General features: G+C 55.7%; 1 protein-coding gene across 9 annotated transcripts in view; it reads right to left on the bottom strand.

The window, feature by feature from the left end:
* Positions 1-23,030, bottom strand: part of TTLL10 (tubulin tyrosine ligase like 10) — a 51,071-nt gene that overhangs the window by 4,445 nt on the left and 23,596 nt on the right. Inside the window, exons 1-11 of one of the 9 annotated variants that reach the window (XM_072730926.1) lie at positions 13,218-17,604; positions 12,684-12,749; positions 10,013-10,416; positions 9,248-9,328; positions 9,028-9,163; positions 8,816-8,934; positions 8,503-8,632; positions 7,266-7,351; positions 6,812-6,983; positions 5,969-6,140; positions 5,340-5,480 (exon numbers count right to left, since the gene is read on the bottom strand). In XM_072730926.1, the coding sequence (XP_072587027.1) occupies positions 5,340-5,480; positions 5,969-6,140; positions 6,812-6,983; positions 7,266-7,351; positions 8,503-8,632; positions 8,816-8,934; positions 9,028-9,163; positions 9,248-9,328; positions 10,013-10,416; positions 12,684-12,749; positions 13,218-13,489 (1,779 nt within the window). In that variant the 5' untranslated portion in view covers positions 13,490-17,604. Of the gene's footprint in view, positions 1-1,634; positions 1,748-5,339; positions 5,481-5,968; positions 6,141-6,811; positions 6,984-7,265; positions 7,352-8,502; positions 8,633-8,815; positions 8,935-9,027; positions 9,329-10,012; positions 10,417-12,683; positions 17,605-22,210; positions 22,479-23,030 lie in introns of those variants that run through there. The other 8 variants (XM_072730931.1, XM_072730927.1, XM_072730930.1 and 5 more) reach the window with 8 other exon arrangements.

Genomic DNA, 23,030 nt, shown 5'->3' with positions numbered 1-23,030 from the left:
GAAGTCCCCCATCAACTGAGAAGAGAAGGAGAACCATGGAGTCTGGGAGGCTTATGAGCTTGCAGATGGGGTGTTGATAGGCCCTGGGATATAAGGCTCAAGTTCGGGAGAGAGGTCAGGGCTAGATGTTTAATTGTGGAGCCAAGAGACTTTCATCACCAATGGGTACAGATAAAGAGCAGAGCCCTAGGCCTCCAGAGAGCAGTAGCTGGGACATGGGGGGCCAGCACAGGGGGCCAAGAGGGAGTGGGCAAGGTCCTGGAAGCCATAGGGAAAGAATACCAGAGAATGAACAGTTGTGTCCAAATTGGCTGACAGATGGGACAAAGAGGACTGGGAACTGACCTCTGGGTTTGGCAACATGGAGGTCACTTGTGACCTCAGTGAGTGTTTCAGTGGCACCCTAGGAAGAAGCCTCATTGGAGTGGGTCAAGGGCTCAGCAAAATGGCAGAGGAAGGACATCTGAAAATAAATCACTCCATGAAAGACACACACACACACACACATACACACACACACACACACACACAAGAACCTGCAAAAGTAATCAGAATCAACTGTTTCAGAACTCTGGAAATTAATCAAAGGCTTACAACAAACTGAGTAGTGCTTACAAAAGAAAAATCTTGGGGTGCCTGGGTGACTCAGTAGGTTAAGTGTCTGCCTTTGGCTTGGCTTGTGATCCCAGGCTCCTGGGATCAAGTCCCACATTGGGCTCCCTGCTCAAAGGGGAGCCTGCTTTTCCCTCTTCCACTTGCCCTGCTTATGCTCTCTCTGTCAACTAAATAAAATCTTTAAAAAGAGAAAAATCTTGAATCTTGGTAAGAAGAGCAAGCTTTGTAGCATTTTAACTTGACATAATTTTATCCCCTACTTCCTAGCTCAGTGCTAGACTTGAAAAAAGTCTACATTCTCAGTACTGGAGATGACAGAATGTACTTGATTTGCAAATAATTGTAGCTATTTGTTGTGTGCTTTCTGCTGGCCCCCAGAAGACCTCACTTGAAAATAACTAAAGAAGAATATGAGAATGATTTCTTATCAAATAGAGTATCAGTGAAGAGATGGAAATTATAAAAGGAAACTACAAAGAATTTCTGGATTTAAAAAGTATAGTAAATGGGCAGCCTGGGTGGCTCAGAAGTTGAGTGCCTGCCTTCAGCCCAGGGTGTGATCCTGGAGACCTGGGATTGAGTCCCACATCGGGCCCCCTGCATGGAGCCTGCTTCTCCCTTTGCCTCTCTCTCTCATGAACATATAAATAAAATCTTAAAAAAAAGAGAAGTATAGTAAATGAAAAATGGAATTCACTAGAGGAGCTTAATAGTAGATTTGAATTGTCTGAAGATAGGTCAATTGAGATTATCCAGTCTGAGGAACAGAAAAAAGGAATGAAGAAAAATAAACAAAGCTACAGAGACTTGTAAGACACCATCAAGCAGACCAACATAGATAATGGGAGTCCCAGAAGAAGAGAGTCACAGGCAGGAAGAATAGTTGAAGAAATAATGGTAGAAAACTTCCCAAATTTGATTTAAAAAAAATAGTCTATACACCCAAGAAGGTCAGTGAGCTCCAGTTAGGATAAACGCAGAGATCCACTATACCATAAGCAAACTTTCAAAAGACAGACCATTGAAATCTGGAGAGAAGTGATGAGTCACAAGGGATCCTTGACAGGATACACAGCCAACTTCTCATCAGAAACCATGGATTCCAGAGGACATGGGATGACATATTCAGAGGCTGAAAGGAAAAGCTGTTATCCAGGGATTCTATATCTGGCAAAACTATTCTTCAGAAATGAAGCAGAAATCAAGACATTCCTAGATTTTAAAAACCAGAGGTTATCACTAGTAGAACTGCCTTAGGGTCCTTTCAAGCTGAAATGACACTAGACGATAAATTGAATTCACATGAAAAAATAAAGAGCATAGTTAAATTTAAAAGCCATATATAAATGAATTTTTGGTAATTCTTTTTTTCTTTTATTTACAAAACGACTCAATAAAGTAAAAATTATAAATCAATGTTGATGGCCACACAATGTATAGAGCTGTAATTTGTGACGGTAACAGATAAAGGGAGGGAAAGAACTATATAGGAACAAGGGTTTTTTTTTTTTTTAATACTATGGATATTAACGTGGTATTAATTGAAACTAAATTGATATAAATTAAGATTTTAATGGTAATCCTCAGGGCAACAACAGAGAATAATTAAAAGTGAAACGATGGAAAGAGGTATATCATGCAAACAGTATCAAAAGAGAGCTGGAATGGCTTTACTAATATCAGAGAAAATAAAGAAAAGGACACTGTAAAATGATAGATCCAGAAGATGTAATAGTTGTAAACATACGTGCACCTATCAACAGAGCCTCAACATACATGAAGCAAAAACAGAATTGAAGGACAAAACGGACAATTCAATAATAATAGTTGTAGACTTCAATACCCCACTTTCAGTGTTGAATAGAACGTTTAGACTGAAGATGAACAGGAAAGAGAAGACTCAAACAGCAGTGTAAACCAAGTAGACCTTAACAGACATCTACAGAACACTCCTTCCACAATAGCAGAATGCATATTCTTCTCAAGTGCACCTTGACTATTCTCCAGGACTGACAATATGTTGGGACATACAGCAAGTTTCAATGATTATGGAAGGGTGCATATCACACCAAGTATTTGCTCTGACCACAATGGAATGAAATTGAAAATCAACAAGAGAGGGCAGCCTGAGTGACTCAGCGGTTTAGCACTGCCTTCAGCCCAGGGCGTGATCCTGGAGACCCAGGGTCGAGTCCCATGTCAGGCTCCCTGCATGGAACCTGCTTCTCCCTCTGCCTATGTCTCTGCCCTCACCCCCCGTGTCTCTCATGAATAAATAAAATCTTTAAAAAAATCAACGAGAAGGAGAATTGGAAAACTTACAAGTCTGTGGAAATTAAACAGCACACTCTTTAGTAATAAATGAAATGAAAATAGAACATACAAAATCTCATGCAATCCGGTAAAATCAGTTCTTAGGGGGGAAATTTATGGCTGTAAACACATATAAAAAACAAGAGAGATCTCAAATCAATAACCTAGCTTTTAACCCTAATAAATTAGAAAAAGAAGAGAAAATCCAAAGCAAGCAGAAAGAAGGAAAATAATAAAGATTAGAGTGGCTACAAATGAAATAGAGAATAGAAAAACCACGGAGAAAATAGATGAAACCAAAAGCTGATTCATTGAAAAGATTGACAAAACAGACAAACTCTTAGCTAGATTGACCAAGAAAATGAAGACTCAAGAAATCAAGAAAGAAAGACCTTATGTGGAGATGAAAATAATTATAAAAATGATTATAATTGTTCATAGGATGCTATGAACAGTTGTATGCCAAGCAAATTAGATAACTGGAAAGAAATGGACAAAGTAACAAGCTTGACCCAATAAGAAATAGAAAATCTGAATAACTTATAACAAGTAAAAGTTGAATTAGTCGTTCAAAAAACCTTCCCACAAAGAAAAGCCCAGGAATAAGGTGGCTTCACTGGTGAATTCTTCCAAACATTGAAATAATTAACAGTAACCTTTCACAAGCTTTCCAAAAAACAGAAGAAAAGAAACACACCTCAAACCAGACAAACATGCAAGAGAGTGCTATAGACCAATACTGCCTATGTGTGTAGACCAAAAATACTCATTGAAGTACTAACAAATTAAATCCAGTAGCATATTTAAAGGTTAATATATCACTTCTGAGTGTGATTTATGCCAGAAATGCAAGAGTAATACAGGAAAATCAGTCAATGTAATACAACACATTCATAGAATGAATGAAGCAAGAGCTATCAAAACAGTGTGTGCTGGCACACACAGCAATGGGATAGAATTGATAGAAATAAACCCAGACATACCTAATCAATTGATTTTCGTTAATGTGCCAAGGACAGTCTCTTTGACAAGTGGTGCAGGAAAGCTGGACATCCACGCACAAAAGAATAAAGTTGAGTCCCCATATGCAAAAATTAACTCAAAATGAGGCAATGACCTAACTGTAAGAGCTAGAATGGTAATACTTTTAGAAGAAAACACAGATACAAATCTCTATGACTTTGGATTTGGCAATGGATTTTTAGATATGAAATTGAAGGTATGAATAACAAAGAAAAAATAGATGAATTGGGTGTCTCAAAATTGAAAACTTTTGTGGAAGAAAAAGGACATTATCAAAAAAGTGAAAAGATAACTCACAGAATGGGGAAAATATATGCAAATCACATTTTTGATAAGGGTCTAGTATCTGGAATCTGTAAAAAGCTCCTATAGACTAACAAAGAAAAATGGACAAATGATCTGAATAGACATTTTTCTAAAACAGACTTACAAATGGCCAATAAGCATGTGAGAAGATGCCCAACATGATCATTAGGGAAATGTAAATCAAAACCATCATGAGATACCACTTCACACCCACTGGATGACTAAAAGGAAGGAAGGGAGGGAGGGAAGAAGGGAGGGAGGGAAAAAAACAAGTGTTGGTGAGAATATGGAGAAATTGGACCCTTCTACATCACTGGTGGGAATGTGAAATATGGCAGCCCCTATGGAAAGCAGTTGGCAGTTCCTCAAAATGTTAAACATAAGTTACCACATTACCTCACAGTAGCATTCCTAGCTATGTACCCAAGAGAACTGAAACTATGTTCATGCAAAAACTTGCACATGAATATTCACAGCAGCATTACTCATAATAGACAAAAAGTGGGAGCAACCTATGTCCATCATCAGGTGACAAATGTTTATCCAAACAAATTGTACATCCCTATGATGAAATATTACTGAGTCACAAAAAGGAATGGAGTACTGACATACGCAGGAAAGGCCACATATTGTATGATTTCATTATTATGAAATGTCCAGAATTGGGGGAGATGATGGGGAGTGTCTGATAATGGGTGTGGCCCTTTCTAACGATCCAGGTGGTGATCATAGCACAACTTTGTGAATATACTAAAAATTCCTGAACTGCACACTTTAAAATGGTGAATTTCATGTTGTGTGAATTATCAAGAGTGGGGGTGGGAGGGAAGGAGTGGAGAGGAGAGGGGAGGAGGAGTGAGGGAAGGAAGAAGTGGGGAGGGCCGGTAACTGGAGACTCCTTCGAGAGGCCAGTTGCCATACTCAGAAGCCACATGCAGACACACTTGACACACACTAGCACAGACTCAACCCCCAGGACTGTCTGAGCACCTTGTGTCCAGTGGCCCTGCCGCCCCAGACCATAAGGGGTCTTGATCCTGAGCCCCCTCCCAAAGGCTGGTGTTGGGGAGGAGCACACAAACCGTGAAGGTGGTGAAGACCCAGTCTCTGGGGAGCCCCTTGGTCTTCCTAAACTTGTCATTGATGTGGCGGTTGAGGCGGTCCATGCTCCACACTGTGTCCTCTTTGAGCAGCACGTACAGGGGGCTCTTCTTCTGCATAAACTGAGGGGAGTGCAGCACCTGGAGACCACCATCCCAGGATGCCCAGACCCTCCAGTGACCCTCTCAACCACCAAGTCTCCCACAGATCCTCCTGGAAGGCCCCACGTGGGGCCTTCTCATTAAGAACTTTCCATAGAAACCTCTGCCCACAGGGGTCTCTTTGCTGAGGTCCTCATGGAGACCCCTCCCAACTGCACTTCCCAGGCTCCACCTCTACCCAGGGCCCACCTGGGTCCACCCTTCCCCTCCATGACCACACCCCACAGTGACCTCTCAGGGCCTGGTCCTGCCCTAATTGTGCCCACTCCTTGTCCATCCCTGAACCCATCTCCCCAGAGAAGGCCTGGCGTCCAGCGGCCTCTCACCATCAAAGAGTGGGCCACTTCTGGGTCTGAGCTTCTGCCCATACCTGAACTTTCCTCTGTGTTCCAAGCAATGGTTGTGTCCCCAGGCTGCAGAGACGGCCCTCATCTATGGGCTACCCTTACCTGGTTGGTCAGGTGGCCACTGAGATCGCTGGAGTGGGGGTCATAAAGGCTGAGGGTGAGGCGGGCGTAGCCATGGCCAAAGAAGACCATGTAGGGCATGGCGCAGGCAATGAGCAGGTAGGAGCGCACATCAAACTTCTTCCCATCCAGTAGCAGTGGATTCTGGATGTACCTGGGGGGACGGATGGGGGCTGAGTACATGGCCAGTCTAGTCTGTATTCCCTTGCCCTCACCTGGGCCTAGACCACTTCCTCAGCACCAGTTGTCCCGGGTGTGATCTGTGGGCCCTTTCCTCTGAAGGGACATTTCTGAGCCTGAACAGCTCAGGGAATTGGGAAGGAAGGCCTGGCCCCTGAATCTCAGCCCACTGCACATGTCTCAGGTGCCCCAAGGTGCAGTTTTCACTAGATGCCTTGAGGGTAGGAGAAGACTGGGCCCCTGTGGGCAGGGAGGACTGCCTGGAAGAGGGAGCAAGGGAGGGGTGGTCAGCTCTGGCTCCAGGCCTGACGGCTGGGGCTGGCTGGGCTGGGGCTGGCTGGGCTGGGGCCGGGGGAGACTCTGGCCTTTCTGCAGGACAGAGGGGTAGGGCCCAGGCTTGCCCCATGTCCAGGAACCTATGTGTGTGTGTGTGTGTGTGTGTGTGTGTGTGTGTGTGTGTGTGTAGAGGGGCAGGCATCTCCTCTGCAACCTGGACAAGATGTGACACCCTCACCTCTGCTGGCTATACAGGGGCCCAACTGACGGCCCCATTCCATGACCAAGGACTCCTCTATGGGCCCTGTGGTCCCCCTAGCCCTCCCAGGCACCAGAGGGGCACACGGTCAGCCCCAGCCTGAATGTCACCTTTGCGCAACCCGCGCCTGAGGTGCCCTGAATGGCATCTTGCGGTAGATGGGGTCGTCCTCGATGCTCTGGGCCTTGACTTGCAGGGCAGCGACCTCCTCCTGGTTCCGGAGCAGAAAGATGCCTTTGCCCTGGTTGGAGGCAGTGGGCTTGCAGATCCATATCTGATTTTCTGTAGGAACAGCTGCGTGAGCTCCAGGTTAGCCTCGGCCCACTCTGACCACGCCTGTCATGGCCCTGGCCACGACCCAGGGTGACCACACCCATGCTCCGACTGCCCTCCAGGCCATGGTCCCGCCCCTCCCAGGCTCCGCCTCCACCACCCTACCCACCCCCCTCCATGGCCACGACCCCCGTGACCTCGCAGGGTCGGCCCTGCCCTAATCCTGCCTGGTCCTTGTCCATCCCTGAACCCATCTCCCCAGAGCAGGCCTGGTGTCCAGCCGCCTCTCACCATCAAAGAGGGTGAAAAAAGCCTCTCTGTCGTCCCTGATGTCCAGACGGTAGGTCTCTGGGAAAAATTCTTCCATTTTCAGGACCCTAGGGGAGCAGGGAGGTGGGGTGGGGTCGAAGGGCGGGCTGTCCCCTCCCCCCAGGCTAGGCCAGCCAGCCTCACTAGGGGACTGACCTGCGGGAGCAGGGGGGACAGTATCCATGGGAAAGCTGGTTGCCTCTGCCCCACAAGCCAACGTCTGCACCTGCTGTTCCCTTGCCACCCTGGCTCCTCTCCCACCTCACCGGTGCACTCCAACCCACACCGGCTCAGGCACTGTGCGCGGACAGTTGAGAGCTGTGTCCCCAGGCCAGGATGGTGTCCAGCATGCAGTCAGTGGTCTGCATAGGTCCCTGAACACGCTTGCCTAGTCCACACCTCATCCTCTGTCTTAGGGGTGCCCTTAACCCCTTGTCGTTGACCATCAGGCCATCCTTCCATCTAGGGCAGAATGGCTCAGCATCTACCTCTGTGGCCAGAGGTGTTCTGGGCTGTTCCATGTGAGCTCCTCAAGGGAAAATGCTGCGTCCTTTCTAGATCTGTACCCCAGGGGGACACAGGGCCTGGCCTGAGTGGCTACTTAGTAGTGTATGGAGAATGGATTGGTGGGTGTCTGGAGAAGTGAATAGACAGCGATGTGGATAGGTGGGTAGTTGGATAAATGGATTTTGGAAGTAGGTAGATGGGCCAGTGTTCCGGTAGATAGATGCTTGGAGGGAGTAGACTAGAGTTGTTGAAATGGGTAGGGTGAAGGTGGATAGCTGGATATGTACAGGTAAAGGTGATGCATGGATGGCCAGGTAAGCAGGTAGGCTGCCTGCCTGGTGGGGGTGGACGGGGGAGGCAGATGAGTGGACAGTTGTTCATGCACAACTGTGTGGTGGGTGTGGGAGGATTGGGGGAACAGTTGTGGGTGGGTGGACGACAGTGGGTGTATGTACAGATCACTGTGGTCCATGGGGGTAGGTAGATGCAGTGGATGGCAGGCAAGGAGACAGAACGGTGAGTGGATGGATTCCAGGGAGGGTCAGGACCAGTGACGGACATGTTGGATGGGGTGGGTATGGAGCCTAGAAGAGGACAGTGAATGGGTTCATGGGACAGGGTATGTGGACGACGTACTATTGCTATTGCTCTGAAGGACACAGGGATATGTGGTGGGTTGATGGTGGGCCCTGGGGGACGAGGGCAGGCTTACTTGGCCTGAGCACATAGTGATGTCTTGTGGATCTTGTTCACAACCCTTGAGTATTCCCTCAGGGCACTGAGCAGCCCGATCTTGGTGGTGAGGAGCTTGTTGTTTGGAATCTGGTACAGCAGCTGCTCACCTGATATGGCAAAGTCCTGGCTGGCATGCAGCGCTGTGGGCCAGGGTTGTCCAGGCCACCACAGCCTCCCACCATGGCCTCCACCTCCCAGAATGGAAGACAATGGCATCCCTTTGCCCCTGGCTCAGGACCAGGAGGATTTTGCTGGCTGCAGGCCAGAGCCCGTGGCCCCTCCCCTGCTACCTTCCCGGAAGCTGTAGTAGTTGTCTCTGCACTTGACCTCACACCACTTCAGCTTATAGTCCTCTCGCCGGCTGTCCTGGATGCGGTGCCAGCCCTTGCTCTTGCAGTAGGAGCTGATTCTGCAGGGGCACGGGGGCGGCGGTGACCCTGGGGGTGGGGATGTGGAGGCTGGGCTGGGCTTTGAGCCTGACTCCCCAACACCCCCCACTCACATGGAGGCCCCATTGGTCCCTCCGATGTAGAAGTAGGGCCCCTGCCCAGTGCTGTGTGGCTGCTTCTCCCCCTCCAACAGGTGTCTCTCCAGGAGAGTGGTCCGAGGCCTGGCAACATCAGTGTCATCCAGGAGGTCTGTGGCCAGGTGGCAGGGGTTGTGGTCAGAGGCTCTGGCCTGGCTGGAGGCTCTCCTGTCCCTTAGCCCTGCCCCAAGCCCACCTGCATCTTGTCCCAGCTGGCTCAGTGAGTGCAGGAGCTGCTCCTCTTGGATGGTCCCCATTGGTCTCTCATGGGCCCAGCCTGTGAACAGGGTGGGGCCCGAGGGGGGGCGCTGGGGGAGGTGCCCATCCTGAATCTGGCCATCCTGCCTGTTTCTAGCAGCTTCTGGGCAGTTCCCCCAGTCATCTGGGCTCATTTCAGTCTAGGCTGAGTCCTGACCAGTGGGCCTGAACCTATCTTGGGCCAGCGGGCAGTCATCACCATTTAGGGCCAGACTTGGAGTGGGCAGGATCCCTGCTTACCAACAGGGCAGGGACTCCATGCAGGGGAGGGCTAGGGTGTGAGGCTGGAGCTGGGAGGAGAGACATAGTGCTGGGATGTGCTCAGGAGGGTCACAATGTCTATCATGATGTCATGGATGACCCACATCAGGCAAGGGAAATGGGGCCAGGCTGTCCTGGACAGAGGCTGGGTTCTGGGGCAGGCAGGGGCCGTGCCTGCTATGGCCGCCCATCAGGGTGGTACCCCCAGACTATGGAGGGCAGCTGTGCTCCCTCCCTGTGCCTGTTCAGACCCCAGCCGTGCTGCCCTCTGCTCAGCTGGCCTGGACCTCATACCCAGTGCATGGCCTTCTTCTGGCTGCTTGCCCAGGGAATGGCTATATGTGGTCTGCCCATGGGACTGCTTTCCTTGGGGATGGGATGCCTGCCCCAGTGAGGCACTTGCTGGAGGATGGGGTGGAGCCAAGCTGGGAGCTGCATTCACCTGGCCCTCGGGGGCGGCTCTGCCGGACCCCTGCCATCCTGGATCGCTTGCCTCTCTTCCCACTAACATGGGTCCGAGTGGGTGGCCCCCGACGGTGGATGAAGCGGCTATGGCTGCGGGCTGCAGGCATGGGAACCCCGGGGCAAGGGCACCTCTGGGAGGACACCACCCCAACCCGCCTGTGGGGCCTCTGGGCCATCTGTGGTCCTAGCCCTGGGGAGGAGTGCCTCCTGGTGTTCTGGATGTGGGCTTCAGCTTGCGGCTGGCTCCTGTCTCTGTGGTGACCGTGGGGCCTGGTGCCCTGTGGAGGCAGGGCCATCTGTACATCCTGTTTATCCCAAGCGAGGCTCTCTCTGCAGGGACCGTCTGTCTGGCTTTGCCATGCTTGGCCTCGGTGGTGCCAGCTGTAAGGAGGGCTGCTGTCAGGTCTCTGGGAGCCTGGAGGGGTATGCTGGCCCTAGGTGGGGTGCCTCTCCAGAGCTGAGGTGGCTCTGCAACATGAGGCCTGGCAGTCAGGTGTCCAGATCATCCTCACTGCTGCTCCAGGCCCTGCTCCAATGGCCATGTCCCCTTCTGAGCACCCTTTCCCATGTGGCCAACTTGGGAACATTTCAGGGAATTTTAGCCATTTATTAATGGGCCCCTCCCAATTTGGGGGCTGCTTGGGAGGTGGGGACTTTCTGAAGCATTGAAAACACGGAAGGGGGAGAAAGGTGAGCACACTGTGGAGTCGGCAAGACAAAGCAGGTGCCAGCAGAGAGGCGTCCCTCAGAAAGGACGATCATTTTGCAGACAAACCAGCTGGTCAGCCAAGAAACAGGCTAGTCAATCCCCATGTAGGACAGAAGAGGGATAAAGTGTGAAGAGCTGTCATCCTGACTATGGGAGCTGGGCTGGTGGCTGAGGGTGGGCAGAGTGATTGTGCACAACCCCAAATCCCTTGCCTCAGTCTTGGCCTATGCAGAATGAGAGGTTTCCTTGGAGGAGGCTAAATGTGGGCGCTGGCCCCGGCCCGGCATGGCTGGGGGTCACAAGCCTGCTGAAAGCAGGGAGAATGCCTGTGGGTGCCATCTCCACACGGGCTGGAAGACCCTGGCCCCCTCCGGAAGGTGCCCAGAACCCAGCAGCAAGTCCCAGGAGTCCTGCTGGGGGCATAGGAACCCCCACCCAACATACTAATCTTTAGTACCATCCCTCAGCACTCATGGGTGAGTGGCCCCAAAGTCAACACGCATCTGACAGAGGCCCTCACAGGTGTGAGAACCCCACACACGGTCATGCACACAGATAGTGGGAGACACAGGACCCAAGGGAGCCTGCCCTTGGAAGGTGCTAGGTGGTGAAGAAGAGACTGGCTTCCTGAAAGGGGGTTGGCTGCGGGCACAACAAAGGGACAGGGGTGAGAGGGCTCGTGGAGATGGAAAACGCAATGGAACAGTCGGAAGTTCTGGGAGAGAGCGCAGGAAGAATGAAGAGATGGCAGCAGGATGAAAATGGAGCTAAGCTGGCATCTGCAGGCGCCGGACTGGCAGGAGCCCCGAGAGGTGGAGGGGCTAGGGGGCTGCATGTCAGAGCACCTGGGCCAGTTCCTGGGCAGCCCGGCCAGTGCATCTGGGCCTTACTTTGTTCATCTGTAATGCAGGCCGGCAGTGGCCACAGCCTAACCTGGGCAGCTGTGAGGATGGCCACATGTAAACGAGGGCTTGCCAGGGCATTTGGGCATGACTCGGGAAGGGCAGGAAGACAGCAGGTGTAGAACAGGGTGATGGTGAGCTCTGGACAGAGCGAACCTATCCTCCACCGTCCAAAGCTGATGGATATGTGAGCACAGCAGAAATGGGGCTGCACCTGAGCTGGCTTCCCTAACTTTATGCGGACGCCTGAAGGCCCTGGTTATACCTCTTCACTTTTAGGGAAGACCTACGTTAGGACCTGCTTTTACAAAGAAAGGTGAAAAGGTGAAACGGTGTGTTCCTATTTCCACGAGTCCTCTAGGGCCAGTGAGCAGCCGGCTGGGCCTGCCCATTCCTTCCTGGGGCACACCCACATCCTGCGTCCAGCCCTCTGGGCTTCTCTCAATTTGGGTTTTGCATCCACTAGCAAGACACATCCTAAGGTTTCAGAAAAGCCTAAGAGAAGTTATTTTAGGGTCTGGGAATGCTAAGATTTTTTTTCCATATAAATTAATGGCACTTGGCTTTTTGCTTTGCGCCATCTCAGCTTACGAAAGCCTTCATAGGAATGCTCTGCTGCTAGTGGGAAAACCTAGGTTTATTACTTTCACAGAGAAGTAAGCCATGAGTTATTGTTTCTTGTCATTGAAGTTAACAGAGATTAAGGGCAGAAAAAGGGACTGTGGGTGGGCACGCAGGCGGTGCATTGTGGTGTCTGCACAAGGCCGGTGGAGTGACAGGTGGGCATGTGGTGCAGGTGTCAGACCTCCCGGCTCTGCGAGCCTCTGCCTTAGTGCTTGCACTTTTCAGGGTTTCTCTGAAGGACATAATTCTAAATACGGAGACAAAGCTTTGTGCTCAGAGACGTTGAGGGCATGCGTTGATCCCACGGGTGAAGGATGGCCACCAGACAAGACAGGGCTGTGGAAGCAGGGACCACACTGCTGGGGGCAGGGGACAGCTCGACTCTACAGTAAATTTTGAAATAAACTTTTTACCTGGTGAGGTAAAAAGACCGGCAGGAAGCAGCACCCTGGTGTGATGAAAGGAAGACCCCGGTGAACCTGCAGAACATGTCCAAGCAAAGGAGATGTCAGGGTCCTGCCTGCGTCTTCTCCTCAGACACACGAGTGCCGTCATGGGTGCTGGGAGGTGCTGACACTGTTGGGTGGGCTGGGGCCTCCTGGTTGGGGGTGGACTCTCTGGGAGGGCGGCCTGTGTGGGGCTGGTCCGGGAAGACAGACCTAGTTCTGGGCAAGGGGGCTCGTCCTGAGGAGCCGCCACCCCCAGAAGGTGCACCCCTCTCAGCCTGGCCCGAGGGCTCGTGATCCTCATGCAGCGGCTCTGGGGATGTGGGTCGCCCACAGAGGGGGCTCATCTCAGTCAGGACGCCCCTCTCCTGACCCTCCTTCATCTCCCTTCTGCTCCTGGGCAGAGTCCTGAGAGAACCCACAGGGTCTCCGGTGGAGAGGGTGCACAGGATGGTGGCCATGACCCTCACGCCCAGCAAGGACTCGCGCTCTCCCTCTTACCTGCCCAGCAAAGTGGTGTGAGTCCTCTGCCGGGGAAACAACAGTGGTGGCCTGGCAACAGTCTCTGGGCAACAGCAACCCTGTGGCCCAGAGGTGAGGGGAGCAGGGCAGGCGCAGGAGGCCAGGCTCTGAGGGGAGCTGGGCAGGGGGCTGTGGGAGGGAGGGAGGATGGGGCTTGGCCGGAGCCAGAGCCATGGTGTGCACGGTCCCCACCTGGGCCTTGGGTCCTCCACAGAAGCACCCCGGAGCCTTCTGAAGACCCCCAAATCCATGGTAGGACCCCAGGACCTGACCCTGTGCTCTTTTATCTCCTGTCACTACAGCCTCTCCTGTGTAGTGTCTGCCCTCCAGTCACACAGCCTCATTGCCCTCAGAGTGTCCTGTGGGTCTCAAGGCTGTGTCTGCCTATGGTACCCTAACTTGTGGGGCTGGAGGGTGGCCCCCAAATGAGCCCATGTCTGAAGCCCCAGAACCTGCAGATGTGACCTTACTTGGAAAAAAGGTATTTGCTGATGTGGTCAAGGATCCTGAAGGGAGATCCTCCTGGATTAGCTGGAGGCCCTACATCCTCACAAGAGGGAGAAAGAGAGAGGAGACCTGGGAGAAACCACGTGAAGACGGGAGCAGGGGCTGGCGTGGCCACAGGCCGGGGAGGCTGGAAGGGCAGGAGGGAGTGTCCCCTAGAGATGGGAGAGTGCTCCCCGCCCCCACCTGCATCTCTGACTTGTACCTCCTGGACTGTGAGAGAATACATTTCTGTGATTTCAAGCCCCCCCGTCTGTGGTTATTGGTCACATGGCCCCAGGAGACAAACATATCCCTTAAACTGCTCCTTTTGAGGTCCTGTGGATGACCCCCACAATGGCAAGGCCTCTCTGACCCCACATAGAGGCTGATGCACCCCCAGGCTCCTTGCCTGTTTGTGCCGGTGCTGGGGGCTCCAGGGGTCCGTCCTGCTGGACTATGGTCTCTGACTCTCTGCCCTGAGGTGGCCGTGCATCAGCCTGGATGTCAGAGAGCTCATCCAGCCAAGCCCCCAGCCTGGGCCTGCTGGGGCAGCGGTGGGTATGGGGAGTGGGTCCCCTGGTCTTCTCAGTGGCCTGAGCACAGAACCCCCTCCAGAATCTGTACTCCCTCCCCATATCAACTCTGGGGGCCCAGGCCCCTTGGAGGCACCAGGCTGGGCCAGCCCACCACCCTGGGTCCCCAGCCTTTGCCGACACAAGGCAAAGGATCTGTGTGGATCTTGAACTCCAAAACCCTGCCTCATAACCTGTCCAACTGGATGGTGTGGGCGCCGCCCCAGCCTTTCTCATGATGGTAATGGCCTGGGGCTGGGCACGTCACCCCGCATCTGCACCCTGGAGCGAGGCAGGGGAATCATTAACTTGCCATGGGGCAAGTGGGCAACCCAGGGCCTCCAGGCTGGGGGCCGAGCCCTTTCTGCAGGGCTGGGGGTGCAAGGGGAACGGCCCAGCCACCTCCTGCCTGGTTGTGTAGTTGGTGCCTTTGCTGGGACCAGGCTGTGCCACCTGGACACTGGGCCTGGAAGTCTTCCTGTCTGATGGCGTGCAGCCCCTGGCTTCTGGTACTTCTGCTTGGCTCCTGCAGGTGTCTGCATGGCCCCCTTGGACATCTGCTCCTAGAGGCCTTCCTGGGCCTGTAATCCCACTCCCCACCCAAGCACCACCTTCCTGACTGCCCAGGTAGCCCTCCTAATTGACAGATCCTGCCCCCCAGCCTTATCATCATTGCCCCTCCTTCTCAGGCACATTCCTCTTTCCCACAGTATGCAGGATTGTGCGAATCTGCAAAAGGTTCTCAGGAGAGATTTGGTAATGGAAGGAGGGAAGGTGGGGAGGAGCTTCCCCAGAGTCCCCAGAGGTCCCCTCCTCCTCGACTCTGACTGCCGAGCACTTGGGCCAGACATAGACCCTAGGACCTAGTTGGAATTCTTAAAGGAAGGAAGGGGCTTTGGGGGTCAGCCCTGAGGCTGAGGATGGATTAGCATCCAGAAGTTTGGTTTGAGGATTATTTTAGACAGGGGACATGTGCATGAGTACCCAGTGGGTAGAGGAGAGGGGAGCAGGAAGGGGGCTTCAGGGTGGGAGCCCAAGATTAAGGGCTGCCTGCCCTTCGACCCCCATGGTGATGGTCTGGCACCCGGAGGGTGCTCCCTAAGCTCTGGAGATGGGCCTGTGGGCTAAGGCTGTAGAAAAAAGCAAAGGTGGCCTGCACCCCCTCCACTACTCATCTCACCCTTTCCCCGAACTTCTTGCTCTAGGCGGAGGGGTAGGGTCTTATCCAGGGGGTCTCTGCGCCAGCAGTCTGCAGTGTCCTGGTGCTGCCTGGGGCGAGGGGCAGAGCATGGGTGCGCGGCTGGCCCTGCATGCCCTGCCTTGCCCTGGGTTGGAAGTTTGAGGATCTGGGGCTGCTTTGGTCTCGTCGTCCTCAGGACCCCCTCTGCCGGGCTCAGGTGTGTAGAGGGGTGAGGGGTGAGGTCACTTCCCTGGAGAGGGCTCTAGGCGGGGCTCCAGGGAGTGACTGACTATGGCCCCTGGGCTGGTTTCTGGCTTCAGGGCAGTGCCGACAGCACAGCAGGGTGTCTGCCTCACCTGCTGGCAGACCCTCAGGGTGGGGCCGCTGGGCCCCGCAGCCCCACTCACCCACACACCTGAGAGGAAGAGAAGCCAGCCACCTCCATACCTCACTCCCTTTATTATGCAGAGAATCCGTCATGGCTATGACAGAAAGGCCAAAGCCTGAGAAGGGCTCCCTGGTCTGGGTCATGGCCTGGGTCACCGCGGCTGGGGAGGACCCTGCCTGACCTGTGCCCTGCAGGGGACACAGGGGCCCCGGGCCTGGGCAGGTGTGCACCGCCTGGCTCAGCCACGAGCGGGCCCACAGGCCTCGTCCTCCCCCTGGTGTCCCCGCAGGGGCTCCTCCTCGGCGGTGGTCAGGCCATGGATGAACGGCATTACCAGACAGTATTAGACACCAGAACCCAGATCTAACCGTGTCTGGTAAGACGCCCATCAGCAGGCTGTGGTGCGGGCGGCCTCCAGGCGGTGGCACTTCCAGGACAGGAGTGCGCTGCCCATCCTGCAGCACCCTGAGGAAGCAGTGAGACCTCGTGAGACCCCCAACCCTCCTGAGTTGCAGAGTGGTCTCCAGGAGCCGCTATCCCCTGGTGTCTGGCTGGAGCCTCCCAGGACCTGTGTTGCCCAGGGCTGCCCTGAAGAGGCCTTTCCCACAGACCCAAACCCCAGCAGCCCCAGCAGCCTCTAGGTGCATGTGTCTGTGGGTGTAGCTGGGAAGCAGGCGATCTGGTTTCCCTGCACTTGACTCTGAGTATGCTCACTGTGGCACCCTCACCAGGTTCCTGAATGGTTCTTGGCTGGTTAATGAGTAACAGTGAGGCCAGGGACAGACCCCTCCTCCCTCCCAAGAGGCCAGCTGGGACCCAGTGCAGGGTGGGGTTCCTGGGGCCCAGAAGGACCGCCCCTGTGCAAGTCAGCTGGGCAGGCCTGGAGACCAGCGTCCTGGCTTCAGATCAAAAAGATAAAACAAAGGCCATCCCGGCCTCACTGATTTTGGACAATGTTCTCATTCTCAACTGCAACACCGTGGGGGCTGGTGGGGGGAGAGGGAGACTCTGTCCTCGTTGGGAAACAGCACAGCGTGTCTACTACATTCTGCCTGTGGGTTTGGGCCGGGGCACCTGCCACACCTTTGTCCTTCCTGCATCCCTGGCTGACCAAGGGAGTGAGTTCCCCTTTGTAGGGTAACAGTCCTGATGTGAGAGAGGTCACTGCCCATGGCTGGCCCTGCTTGGCTGGGGCTTCTAAGGGCCGGGCTAGCCCCAGAGGGCCGGGCCAGGGTGCCCTAGGACCCACAATGGGACGTCTGACCCTGCACGGTGGGCAGGAGGGGCTGAGAAGGGAAGGAGGGTGTGCTGCCTGCTGCCTGCTGCCAGCTCCATACCAGCCAGAAAATACATTTCCTCATGTGGCTGCTGACCCCATCCCAACATCTGTTTGTGCTGAAAGCCCTCAGCCTAGCCATAGCATGCGCACTGGGCAAGGCAGGCAGGGTGGGGTGTGGGCCAGGCCCCCAGGATGATATTGGTGTCTTGGACAGGACTGGTGGTCCTCTCTAGCCCTGGAGTCCTAATCCTCCTGGTCTCTCCCAGGTATCAGAGCACTCTGAGAACTCTGCTCAGAGGGAGAATCGGGGCCCCCAGCCTGGGCCCAGTGGGACAGCAAAGGGGTGCCCGCTTGCAGGTGGGTTGGGCTGTGGTGCTGAGACAGGCCTGTCGGCCCATCCCTGAGCCAGCCCTGGGCCTTGGCCCATCTGTGGAGGCCAAGAGCTCAGGACGGGGCGTCCTCGGGCTGCTTCCTGGTGGGCAGGCAGTGGGTCACCTTTGAACATCGTTACCAGACAGTGTTAGAGTCAAGCCAAGAAATCCAGCACTGTCCGGTAAGATGCCCACAGAGGCCCAGGTGCGCCTCGGCCCGAGGACAGGGACAGACTTCTGGGGTCCACCCCTGGGTAGGCAGGGTTCAGATGGAAGTGGGTGAGGATCCCTGTGTGGGGAGGCCTCCCTGCAGAGCAAGGAGACCTGGGGCTGGAGCTGCTGCCAGTCTGCAAGGTGGCCCTCCCACCCCAGAGCCATCCCGGGGCCCAGGCTGCCTTTGCCCTCCAGAACGCTTTGTTGTCGCCTGCTCAGTCCACACCTGCCAGGTGTGGTGGCAGCACCTGCTTGGGGACTGTGGGCAGAGCCCAGATACCTGAGCGTCCTAATCCAGGATCAGCCTGGGTGGGGGGTTGCTCAGTGCAGCTGCAGGACAGCTTTCCTTCTGGGGGGCCAAGAAGGAGTGCTGGGATATATCTGGGCCCGGGGGAGGGGTCATGTTTCTGCCCCATAGCCCCACCTGGCAGGATGGGATGTGGGAACTTTGAGTGGGTGGGCTGACTCTGTGGGTATCTGCTGGGGAGCTGTGGCCTGCAGAGAGCTTGCGTGGGGAGAGGGAGGGGCGTGGGGGCTGAGTGGGGGAGGGCGGCCCCGTCGTTGCGCGCAGGGCCCCGCCGTCATCATTACCAGGCAGTATTAGAGACCTGACACCATCCAATGCTGCCCAGTAAGATGGCGATGGCCGCCCCCTATTGGGTCTGGGGGCCGCCCAGCTGGGGACTCAATGGGGGGTGATCAGCAGCCTGACGTAGAACCAAGTCCTCTTGGTGGGGAGGAGTCTGAGAGGGATGGGGGCTCAGGAGAGGCCCCAGTGCCAGGCATACCACAGCTCTAAGGACCAAGCATGGGAAGGCTGGACTGCAGTGCCAGGAAACCCTCAAAGGCCAGGACCCCAAGGTGACCTCCTGCCCAGCCAGCCCTACCCAGCTCAGTGGGGCCATCAGCTCTCAGTGTAGGGTGAATACCAAGGAGAGCCAGATGTCCTGGCCACAGGAGGGTGGTCCCAGGGAAAGGCCTGGACATCAGGCCCGGCCCCCTCAGGGTCCAGGTGAATGTGAATATGAGTGTGTCTAAGACCAGGAGGACTGCTGAGGCCGGACAATGAGCCTCTGTCTCCTGGACGCCACCCTAATGGCTGCCGCCAGCCCAGCCCCCTCCTGCCCTTGTCAAGGGCGTGGAAGGGTGTTGGGACAAGGATGGAGCAGGCCACGGCTCCCGAGGCAGGAGGGCACCAGGGGCCCCCTCAGCCCCCATCCCCCATGCAGGGCAGGAGCTCCTCAGGGCCAGATCCTGCACCCTGCTCACCAGCCAGGTCACAGATGGCTCTGTGTGCCTGCCCCACTGTTCCGAGGCCCTGTGGTTCTGGCCGCTGTTGGCTGTGTGGTCTGAGGGTGAGCTGGCAGTGGGCCTGGAGGAGGGTGTAAGAGCGCAGTCACTCCTGCTCCCGAGCACAGAACACAGGATGACAACTGCAGCCCCCGGCCCCCGAACAATGCCTGCACAGGCCAGGCCAGTCCTTGGAGTTCAGAGTGGGGTCAAGGAGGTGGGCAGCTCCATGCCCACACCTGGGGCCCCTGCCCTGGAAAGACAGAGGAGGCCCTTCCTCCCTCTGCCTCTTCTCTGCCTGCCACATGTGACACCTGGACCCGGAGAGAGGGCCAGAGCAGCTCAAGTTTTCCAGCACCTTCCACCCACAGAGGCTGTAGGGAGGGGGTGTAGGCCCATGCCCATTCCCCCCAGGCTGTCCAGCTGACCACAACAAAGACTGTGTCCACTTGCCTGGCCAAGGCCGAGTTCACCTGGATCTCTGGCTTTGTCCTTGGGAATGGCCAATATTTCTGAGGGGACCCGACCCTAATGTAGGCCGTGTTGGGGGGACAGGTGAGATGCCTGCCCTCCACCTGGGAAGGAGGCCTCCAGGCGAGTATGTCCAGGCTCAGGGGGTGGACCTCACTGTCAGGCTCCTGCCCTGTGCCCCTGTCACCACCTCCCACCTGTCCTGGCTCCATACGTCACCTTTCAAGGTCTCTCTCATGGACCCTGTAAAATCAGTGTGCTGGAGGTAGGCAATTTCACCTTTCTCTGAGCTAAGTGAAACCATCTCAACTTTGCTTTCAGAGGTGAGTTAAATTTCAGCTCCACTCTCGGCTGCCAGGCTACAGGGGGAGACAGTGGGGGTTGGGTATCCAGGGTCCCTCCCTCATAGCCAGCCCACAGTGCACAGACTGGCCTCCTGCTGGGTGGCCTCTGGAGCCAGGGCCTGGTGTCTCTAGTGTCCTTGGCCACTCTGGGCCAGCCCAACTTTGGGAGCGCCAGAGACCCTGGAGTCCCCACAGGCCCAGAGATGGCCTGGCTGAGAGCCTGGTGAATAGGCCGCCCCAGCTGTTTGCTGCCCACCATCAGCCCTACCTTCTCACCTGGGAGGTGAAGAGGTGTGTGGACGGACACGCGGACAGACACGGGGACAGAGCCGGGGTAGGTCGGGGGGGGGGGGGGGGGGGAGGTGGGCGGCAGAGTGCTCCCTCCTAAGTTCCAGGACAGAATCCCACTCTCTTCCTGAACCCAGAACCTGGCCTTGGCCTCTGATTGCGGCTGAGCGCGAGGTCAAGAGCCCAAGCGTCCCACGTCTGGGGCAGACAGGAGTGGCAAGTTTTATGGGGTGATATGCAAAAAGTGAAAATAACCCTCCCGGTCTCAGAGTGCCTAAATGGAGCTTTCTCTGCCAGATGTCGCAGGGGGAAGCCAGCCTTATGTCGGTCCCGGATGTGGGGTCTGGTTAATCATCACCATCCCAAGCAGGCTCAGCTCAGAAAAATCAAGGAATGAATCAAGAAGCCCAGAGCAGCACCCTCCAGGCTCCTCTCCCACCGGCCCTTGGCCGTCCCACCTCCACAGGCACAGAGCTGGGTGGGGAACGCGATCCTGGCGTGAAAACCTAACTTGCGGGTTAACCTGCCTGACGGGCCTTAATCAACGTTGAGGGCCGCACACAGAACAAAGCCCTGAAACCCAACCCCTGTGTGCTGCGCAGATCAGCCCGCAGGCCCGGAGGCCGCTGGGGGTGAGGGGCGGCGAGCGCTGGCCCGTCTACACCTGGCGCTTCCTCCACGGCCGCCATTTCCCCGCACACGGAGGGCACGGCCGGGCACCGGCTCCCAGCCCTCCTGGGCGCACGCCCCGATCGGCCAGCCAGGGGCACAGCAGGCTCCTCGGGGTGGGGGACCTCTTTAGGCCATTCACTTCCTCTCAGACTCGCCAGAGACGAGTCTTACGCGCTGGTTTTGCAGAGAAGGCATTTGCAAATGACCAAAATGTCGGAAAATTAACAGTGGATGGTGTCCCTATCTTACAGCTGTTTTGCACTTTCATAAAGGAAATGCTTTGCACTTTTTTGGCCAATTCGACACCCTGCCAATTGCTCTGACTTGTAAGCACTTCATCTGGGTTACTATAAAAAAACAAAACAGACCTAATTTTTCAGACAGCCTAAAAAGGCCTAGAATGCTCCCACTGGATTAATGAAAACATGGTATTTCTGTGCCCTAAACGAACAATGAGCTCTGCATTATGCCCCAGACAGCATCTCCTCGCAGCAATGTTATCACCTCTAGAAAAGCCAGTGACTCGGATCTGTGGGAGCCGCTCTGGGGCAGCCATGCGGCAAGTTCAAAGCCGGGCACACACCGCTGAGGTGGCCGGGCCACACTCTGCTCCAGCTCGGGTCTGTGGGCCATGACCACAGACACAGCCGAGGACCTGCCCCAGCAGGGGTGTTGGGTGAGGGGTTGGCCCGCACCTTCTCTGAGGTGGTTCCGGCTTTGTTGGCGCCTCAGACGCAGGCGTGAAAGGCCTGAATCCAGGTCAGACCGGCTCTGATACCGAGCCCTGCTCGCCAGAGCCAAGCCCTTCCCTCCGAGAGCAAACTGCGGAATCCCACCCCGGAGACCCCGCCCCAGGCCCTTCCCCACACCCTGCGCCAGCCTAGGAAACAAGGGGCCTTAGGAGCTGGCACATCGGCGGCCAGCAGGGGAGCTTTCCAGAAGGTCCCGTCACCAGGCGGAAGGCGGGAACCCTGGCAGCCGGTGACCATGAGCTGCCTTCAGGGTGGCTAGAGGACATCCACTGCCTGGCTGCTTCCGCCCGCCGACCTCAGCAGCCCTGGCCAGCCTGAGACAGCTCTGCAGCCCACAGCCCTCATGCTCAGCCGGAGGGGCACCTCCTCAGAGGGGAAGGATCACCCTGGCCTGCGTCGGAGCCCGTTGGCCACCGTCACTCTGTCTGCCCTGGGTCAGCCAGCCACTCGAAGGACTCTCCCCACACAGCAGCCTCCTCAGACTGCTGGCCTCCGCCTCCCACCTTGCCTGCCCCAACAGGTCCTGCACCTGAAGGACGGTGGGAGGCCGCTCCCCGACCCCGGCCGGCAGCCTGGCCTGCACGTTCCGCACTGTCCCTGCATCCAGGACCCCCCAGGCCTCAGAACAGACATCAGAGAAGCTTTGGCACCAGTCACCCCGAATACCTGTCAGCCCGTGGTGAACCGCCTGGGTGCACAGGTTTGGCTTCTGCCCAACCTGCCCCCAACCAAGATCCAAACTCGGAGCGGCTTGGAGGCGGGCGAGGACTGCCGGCCTCCTGGAAAAGACCAGCTTCCTGCCTCCCGCAGCTCGGGCTCCTCACAAAGGGAACTCTTAGGTTTACACGTGTGCAGGTGGACAGCTGGCCTGGTCTTTCAGGGAAGTTTGGAGAGCGACGGGGAACAATGGAGGCCGTGGCGGGTCCTTCTGCAGCTGTGAAGGGCAGGGCAGGGAAGAGACGGTGGCCCCAGGCTCGCCTTACATGTAGGGCCTCACCCCGCCCCATGCAGGTGCCTGCTCACTGCCGACCAATCTCTGCTCCTGGCCGCCGACAGGTGTGTCCCCTGGGCTCCCATAGGCCAGGAGGGAGGCAGCGACGTGACGCAGCGGCAGGGCGGCGGCAGGCCCCGCACACATTCCTGCCCCCGCCTCGCCCAGCTCGCCAGCCTCGCCCGCCGCTGCTGGGGCCCAGCTTGAACAAAAACCTGGGAGGAAGGCTTCTGTAGGAGCTGCCATGCATGGAGTGTGCAAGCTACCGTCCTGGCCCCTGGGCACCGCCTTGCCCATGAGGAGGGGGCCACTGAGGTCACACCCTGCACCCTCTGCTGGGCCCCAGGCCTGGCCCCGCAATGGCCCCCTGCACCCCGGGACTAAGGCTCCCATTGATAGAAGGCCAGGCCTGGACCTGCCCCTCTGGCTCTTGGCCCCAGCCCCAGGCTGTGGCAACAAAGGGGGGGGGTCTGCCTCCCCTGTATGCCTCCAGCC

This window comes from Vulpes vulpes, chromosome 12 (assembly GCF_048418805.1).
Source record: "Vulpes vulpes isolate BD-2025 chromosome 12, VulVul3, whole genome shotgun sequence".
Lineage (NCBI taxonomy): Eukaryota > Metazoa > Chordata > Mammalia > Carnivora > Canidae > Vulpes > Vulpes vulpes.
The sequence above is the reverse complement of the archived record's forward strand: the minus strand, read 5'-3'. Positions and strand labels throughout refer to the sequence as shown.